Here is a 6,941-nt window from a genome sequence, read left to right as displayed (position 1 = left end):
GTAATGTTCTCATTCACCGCTCCATCCGCAAGATATTTTTCCAAACAGTAAGGCAAGTTGCAAAAAACTTCAGGGGTAATTATGCTCCACAAGTAGAAAGTGTCGAGAGTATGAACTTTGTCATCATCCTTCCTCATGTTGATGGTGCTAGCAATAAGGCAGTGGATGAGATGATGGATCGGAGAACGTATATGGCCTTCCTGAGCAGATGAGGGAATATAAACCCGATTTGAAATACTATTCCACCAAGTGGAGGCAACGACTTCCTCGGGAAGATCCTTATGACATTGCTCCAAAAAAATTTCAAAGTCCTCCGACATAATGACGTTCTGATCATAAAGACCTACCCTCCAAGCAAGTTCTGCTATGCTGCACTGGTGCAGATCCCCTCCAAGGAAAAAAAGTGATAACATTTGGGTTATAGTATTCACTACCACCCCGGAATGAGATAGTATCAAAGAATTCCCAACACAGTTCTATAAATACGGGTTCTTGTATTTTGAAAAGCTGCATCCACCCATCACAAATTATTGTTGTTCCTCTCACTTTAGAAGATTTCACCAAATACGGTGTTAACTCCTCTTCCAACCCAGTTTGATTCAGCCAATCCTAATTAATTGCATTGGGGAGGTAAATCTCTTTCTGTTTCAGCGTCTCCAATTTGTTTCTCGCCCGAGCTTGCGAAGACCTTGAAGTAATTTGTGGGAAGGCAATCCATGGAATCCATAACCTCCTCCTGTAGACCTTTGGCCTCTTCTGGACATGATTTCTGCAGAACAATATTAAGAATACAACAAACATAAACCTAGAAAATTAAAATTAACCATAACATATCCAAAGTGACACGAACGCGTCGAGTTCATGAACTACTCAGCGAGTAGTATGAAATGCGAGTACAGTTTCCTCTCAGTCCAGATTGTGTCAACAAAACACAAAAATTTGCACAGGGGTTTGCTGTTCTAAGTCCTTTAAGCATAAATTCGCAAGAAATTTTGTCCATATCCTCCTAATTTATCCTAAAATAAAAACCCTAGAATTAGAGTAATCCCCCAAATCCAAATTTTAGCAAAATAAGCACTAAAAACTGTAAAAGTTATGACCTTTAGCAAGAATCCGAAGGAAAAATCCTACCTTTGGCTTTGTAAATGAAGATTCAACAAGAAATCAAAGGAGTTACTTGAGAGAAAACACAATGCTCGATGAGTATTCTTGGGAGGTGACTGGTGAAAATGATTAGGGTAAAAGAAACCCTTATTTACATACTGTAAAAAAAATTCAATTAAATACTTGGACTCGTCGAGTAGGAACACCTACTCACCGAGTAGATACGCGAGTCTACGATTTTTCATGGATTTTAAAAAATACTCGCCGAGTAGTTCATGAAGTCGGCGAGTTTATCATTCAGTTTGAAAAAACTCGATTTTTTAAGCCACCACCCTACACTTTGAGCATTTCTTTCCCTGAAGCAATCATTTTAAGCATAATTTCAGAAGAAGATTAAAAAAAAAAACAGATCCTAAAAATGTAAAACAAAAGGAAAAATAAAGGGAAAATAAATGCAAACTCTAAACTCGGGTTACCTCCCGAAAGCGCTTCTTTTTAAGGAGTCGTTAGCTGGACTCCTTCCTGCTGTACGTTTCTGTCATGCCTTCTAGTAGCAGCCCTTCTTCAAGTTCTTCATTCCTCGGGATTCCTTCTTCATATTTTTTCACCCTGTGTCCATTAACTTTGAAAGGAGTGCCATCTGTTGATAATAACTTGATAGCTCCATGTGGAAAAACTTTCTTCACTATAAATGGACCATCCCATTGTGACTTTAGCTTGCCCGGAAATAGTTTGAGCCTTGAATTAAAAAGTAAAACTTTTTGCCATTCGTTAAAGACCTTATTACCCTTGATTCTTTTGTCATGCCATTTCATGGTTTTTTCTTTGTAAATCAAGGAGCTAGTGTAAGCCTCATTCCTAAGTTCTTCAAGAGCATTCATTTGCATCAACCGGTTGTTTCTAAGTTCAGCTACATCAAAATTGCACATTTTTAAAGCCCAAAAAGCTTTATGCTCTATTTCTACCCGTAAATGACATAGCTTCCCATAAACTAGCCTATATGGTGTAGTGCCAATAGGTGTTTTGAAAGCTGTTCGAAAGGCCCAAAGTGCATTATCTAACCTATCCGACCATTCCTTTCGATTGCTACCCACCGATCTCTCCAAAATTCTTTTTAATGCTCTATTCGTCACTTTAGTTCGCCCACTAGTTTTTGGACGGTAAGATGTAGAGAATTTATGGGTTACCCCATATTTTCTTAACACTTTTTCTAATTGATCATTGGCAAAGTGAGTGCCCCGATCACTAATAAGAGCTTTAGGAACTCCAAATCTTGAGAATAACTTTTTTAGAAAGCGCACCACCACCTGAGCATCATTAGTTGGTAAAGCTTGTGCCTCCGCCCATTTGTATACATAATCAACTGCCACCAAAATATATTTGTTCCGTTTGACATTGGATACGGTCCCATGAAATCGATCCCCCACACGTCAAACACTTCACACACTTGAATACTATGTTGGGGCATCTCGTTTCGGGATGATATGTTTCCTGCTCTTTGGCATGCATCACACTCTTTGACATATTGGGTATCATCTTTAAAAATTGTGGGCCAATAAAACCCAATATCAAATATCTTCTTAGCCGTGTGATGCGCTCCATGATGTCCACCGGTGGGCCTGCTATGGCAATGCTCCAAAATTTCTCGACTTTCCTTCCCAAATACACATCTCCTTATTATCCCATCCGCGCAGCTTCATAAAACATATGGCTCATCCTAAAAGTAGTATTTTACTTCTGAAAAGAATTTCTTCTTTTTTTGGCGCGTAAAATCTTTTGGGATATATTTGGTAGCTAAGTAATTAGCTATATCTGCAAACCATGGCTGCTCCCCCGTAGTCACTAAAATGTACTCATCCGGAAAGTCATCTCCAATTTTATCTTCTTCCAATGCTTCCAAATGCGGGTTTTTTAGTCTTGATAAGTGGTCGGCAGCTACATTCTCCAGTCCCTTTTTATCGCGTATTTCAATATCAAATTCTTGTAAAAGTAGGACCCATCATATTAATCGGGGCTTTGCATCTTGTTTAGTAAAGAGATACTTAAGGGCAGAATGATCGGTAAAAACTATGGTTTTTGAGAAAACCAAATATGAGCGAAATTTATCAAAGGCAAAGACCACTGCTAGTAGCTCCTTTTTTGTAGTAGTGTAGTTCTCTTGTGTTGGGTTCAAGGTCTTATTTGCATAGTAGATAGGCTAAAATGCTTGTCAATTCTTTGCCCCAAAATAGCTCCAACAACAAAGTCACGAACATCACACATGACTTCGAAAGGAAGATTCCAATTTGGTGCTATCATAATAGGAGTAGTAGTTAATCTTTCCTTTAGTAGATAAAATGATTCCTGACATTCTTTAGAAAAGTTGAATCGTGCATCATTCAAAATTAGTTGAGTCAAGGGTCTTGTAATCTTCGAAAAGTCTTTAATAAAGTGCCTATAAAACCCCGCATGGCCTAGAAAACTTCTTACCCCTTGACATTTGTTGGAGGTGGTAGTTTGGCTATAGTGTCCACCTTTGCTCTATCCATCTCTATCCCCATTATCGATACCTTGTGTCCTAGCACAAATCCTTCTTTTACCATAAAAATGACACTTCTCCCAATTAAGGACAAGGTTGCTCTTCTTACATCTTGCTAGCATTAAGTCCAAGTTGGACAAACAATCTTTAGAGGAGTACCCAAAGACGAAGAAGTCATCCATGAAAACCTCCATAAATTTCTCGATCATGTCATGGAAGATGGCCATCATGCACCTTTGGAAAGTAGTTGGTGTATTGCATAACCCAAAGGGCATGCGTCTATATGTGAATGTTCCACTTGGGCATGTAAAAGTGGTCTTCTCTTGATCTTGTGGGTCGATAGGGATTTGAAAATACCCCGAAAAACCATCGAGAAAACAATAGTATAGATGCCCGGATACCCTCTCGAGCATTTGATCAATAAATGGTAACTGAAAATGGTCCTTGCATGTGGCATCATTTAGTTTTCGATAATCGATGCAAACATGCCACCCGGTAACCGTTCTTGTGGGAATTAATTTCTTATTTTCATTTGCCACTACCTTCATTCCTCCTTTCTTTGGTACAACTTGCACCGAGCTCACCCATGGGCTATCGGAAATCGAGTAAATAATCCCGACATCTAGTAATTTCATCATCTCCTTTTTCACAACTTCTTGCATGTCGGGTTTAGTCTTCTTTGACATTGAACTACAGTTTTATCCCCCTCTTATAAGTTCTTTTTATGAGAACAATAGGCTGGACTAATTTCTTTGATGTCGGTAATCTTCCATGATATAGCACCTTGCCTATTCTTTAGTACATCCACAAGACTTTCTTTTTCATGTTTGGCCAAATCAGCAGCTATAATTACAAGTTTTTGTTGGCCTTCTTTACGAAACGCGTACTCTAAGTGATCTAGTAGTGATTTCATCTCACTTTTCGTGTTCTAAATAGTGAACATGTTGAGTCCAATGAGGGGACTCATCGAGTCCTGGGCAGAATTCGCGATTAATATGGGTTCTTCATATGTACTCGATGAGTAGATCGGGGCTACTCGACGAATAGGCTGCTCAGTGGTCTTTATTAATTCATTATATTCAGCTTCTTCCAGCAGTCTCTCTATTTCCAGTAGGTCTCTTTCAGCATCAAGTTCTTCATCAAAGGTGATGGTGGACTTGTTTTGTCCTTCATTATTCCATTCCTCCATTAATTCATCCAACATATCAATCGAAAATGTCATGTCATCACTATTCCTTGCATGCTTCATGTCTTGATCAACCCCGAAAGTGACTGATTCATCTCCCACCCGTAGAGTAAGTTTTGAATCTCTCAGGTCAACTATAGCTCCTGCAGTGTTAAGGAAAGGTCTTCCAAGGATGATGGGGACTTGAGGATCCGCTTCCATGTCTAAAATTATAAAGTCCGTGGGGAACACGGACTTATCAACCTTCACCAATAGATCTTCGCATATTCCTCTTGGGAATGTAATCGTTTTATTTGCTAAGTGGATTGCCATTCAAAGTGGCCTCAGCTCTGGGAGATCTAATTTCTTGAAAAACGAATATGGCATGAGATTTACACTAGCTCCCGAATCAGTCAAAACATGAATGGTGGCCAAATTCCCAAATTGGCAAGGCAATGTTAAGCTTCCCGGGTCACCCTTCTTCTTCGGTAATTTGTTTAACATGGCAACTAAGTAATTATCATTAAGAACCACTTCCTTCACTTCTTCCATCTTCCTTCTACTAGTTTGAAGCTCCTTGAGGAATTTGGCGTATTTCGGTATTTGTGCAACTGCTTCGATGAATGGTATGTTAATTTGAAGAGCCTTTATATGGTCTAGAAACTTCTGGTAGTCTTCGTCATTCTTTTCTTGCTTAGCTTGGGCTGGATATGGCAATAGAGGCTGATATGCCTTCGCCGGATGCTGATTTTTTTGATCAGGCATCGGACTCGTCGAGTCCATATTCTGGAATCGTGGAGTAGGGTCTGGGTTTAGCTGATTTTGATTTTGGCTACGTTTTTCTGCCTCCTCCTTTTGTAACTTCTTGGGATCTTCGTTCTGAATAGGAGCCAAAGGAGTAATTATCTTCCCACTTCTGGTTGTCACGATATTTATATGTGCGCCTCGTGGGTTGTTTTCGGGTTTACTAGGAAGTTCTCACGGTGATCTTTGATTAATTTGTTGGGCAAATTTCCCCAGCTACGTCTCAATGTTGTGGATAGATTCTTGTTCATTTCTAAGTATTGTTCTTGTCTCTTGTATTGCAGCATCATGGTAATTGTGTCTCTTTTCTGAAGCAGCTACAAATTTAGTAAGCATTTCCTCCAAACATGGTTTACTTTCTTGCGCCGACTCCTCCTTTTGGTAAAAACCTCTTCCTTTTTGTTTATACTTCTCCTCCTTAGCCTTACTGCACTCATCATAAGGAATCCATTCTTTCTTGTGTTTTTGCCAATCATCATCATATTTGTCACCACTTGAATAGCACACTTGCACCTTCTTATTCCCATTCTTGCCCAAGTCACATATCTTGTAAGATGAGGTCCATTGCAATTCTCACAACCCACCCGAATAGCATGTATTGTTTGATCCATTTTATCCGTCCTCCTATCCACGTCTTTCAACATAGCCATAACTGTTGACAAATCTTCTGAAGCTGATCCCCTCATCACATCGTTCCTTAGATTGTGGTATTCTCTAGAATTCTTAAAGAACTCTTCAATTAGTTGCTTTATCATCGGGGGTGCTTTCTTTGTGAGTGGACCTTGCGAGTCAAGTAATTGCCTTGTTGTAACATTCACCACGTCATAGAAAATGGAGACTTCTTGTTGACTATTAAGATCATGATGTGGGCAATTCCTTAGTAAACTTTTGTACCTTTCCCAAGCCTCATAAAGTGATTCTCTAGCTTGTTGTTCAAAGTTGGCTATGCCTTTCTTTAACTTAGATATCTTTGAGGGTGGGAAAAATTGATCAATAAAATCTTCTTTCATCTTGGGCCATGTAGTGATGGATTCGGGGGGGGGGGGGGGGGGGGGGGGGAGTGACTTGAGCCAATCCTTTGCAGCACCCTTCAATGTAACTAGAAGCATACGAAGAAGCTGAGTTTCGCGAGGCACATTTGGAACATTAAAATAATCAGCTACATCATTGACTTCATCCGAGTGTTTGTAAGCATCTTCTTGGTCTTTTCCGTAGAAGGGGATCTCTTTGAGTTGAGCAAGTATGTGACCCCTAAGCTCAAAAGTGGTAGTTGCGGGAATTGCGGGTTGCACAAGTCCCGGGCCGATATCATCTCGTATCCGCTTCTTCCATTAGCCCATGGCGACTTCA

The 6,941-nt window shown here is 39.8% G+C and overlaps 2 protein-coding genes and 1 non-coding gene across 3 annotated transcripts; 1 reads left to right on the top strand and 2 right to left on the bottom strand.

The window, feature by feature from the left end:
- Nucleotides 1-1,610: 1,610 nt before the first annotated feature.
- On the bottom strand, nt 1,611-4,308 carry LOC145039842 (uncharacterized). Its single transcript, XM_078987848.1, has 2 exons — nt 3,765-4,308; nt 1,611-2,467 (listed from the first exon to the last, which is right to left on the bottom strand). The coding sequence occupies exons 1-2, from the start codon at nt 4,306-4,308 to the stop codon at nt 1,611-1,613; spliced, it is 1,401 nt and encodes a 466-aa protein (XP_078843974.1).
- An 812-nt stretch (nt 4,309-5,120) lies between these two features.
- LOC145039841 (uncharacterized) lies at nt 5,121-6,601 on the bottom strand. Its single transcript, XM_078987846.1, has 3 exons — nt 6,020-6,601; nt 5,756-5,908; nt 5,121-5,666 (listed from the first exon to the last, which is right to left on the bottom strand). The coding sequence occupies exons 1-3, from the start codon at nt 6,599-6,601 to the stop codon at nt 5,121-5,123; spliced, it is 1,281 nt and encodes a 426-aa protein (XP_078843972.1).
- Nucleotides 6,447-6,553, top strand: LOC145044646 (small nucleolar RNA R71). Its single transcript, XR_013681593.1, has one exon. It is a non-coding gene; the product is annotated as a small nucleolar RNA R71 (small nucleolar RNA).
- Nucleotides 6,602-6,941: the final 340 nt, after the last annotated feature.

The sequence above is a fragment of the Lactuca saligna genome, chromosome 4, assembly GCF_052625555.1.
Source record: "Lactuca saligna cultivar CGN05327 chromosome 4, ASM5262555v1, whole genome shotgun sequence".
NCBI classification, from domain to species: Eukaryota; Viridiplantae; Streptophyta; class Magnoliopsida; order Asterales; family Asteraceae; genus Lactuca; species Lactuca saligna.
Note: the sequence above shows the minus strand (reverse complement) of the source record. Positions and strands in the feature narration are given on the sequence as shown.

Bases quoted from the DNA above. Each gene is read 5' to 3' on its own strand.
- LOC145039842 (XM_078987848.1), bottom strand. From the start codon at position 4,308: ATGTCAAAGAAGACTAAACCCGACATGCAAGAAGTTGTGAAAAAGGAG. The intron at 2,468-3,764 runs GTTTGTCCAACT...TTTTGGTGGCAG, and splicing joins TGGGTACTCCTCTAAAGATT to TTGATTATGTATACAAATGG.
- LOC145039841 (XM_078987846.1), bottom strand. From the start codon at position 6,601: ATGAAAGAAGATTTTATTGATCAATTTTTCCCACCCTCAAAGATATCT. The intron at 5,909-6,019 runs GTAAGGCTAAGG...CTAAATTTGTAG, and splicing joins GATTCCTTATGATGAGTGCA to CTGCTTCAGAAAAGAGACAC. The intron at 5,667-5,755 runs GTAAACCCGAAA...GCTCCTATTCAG, and splicing joins ATCACCGTGAGAACTTCCTA to AACGAAGATCCCAAGAAGTT.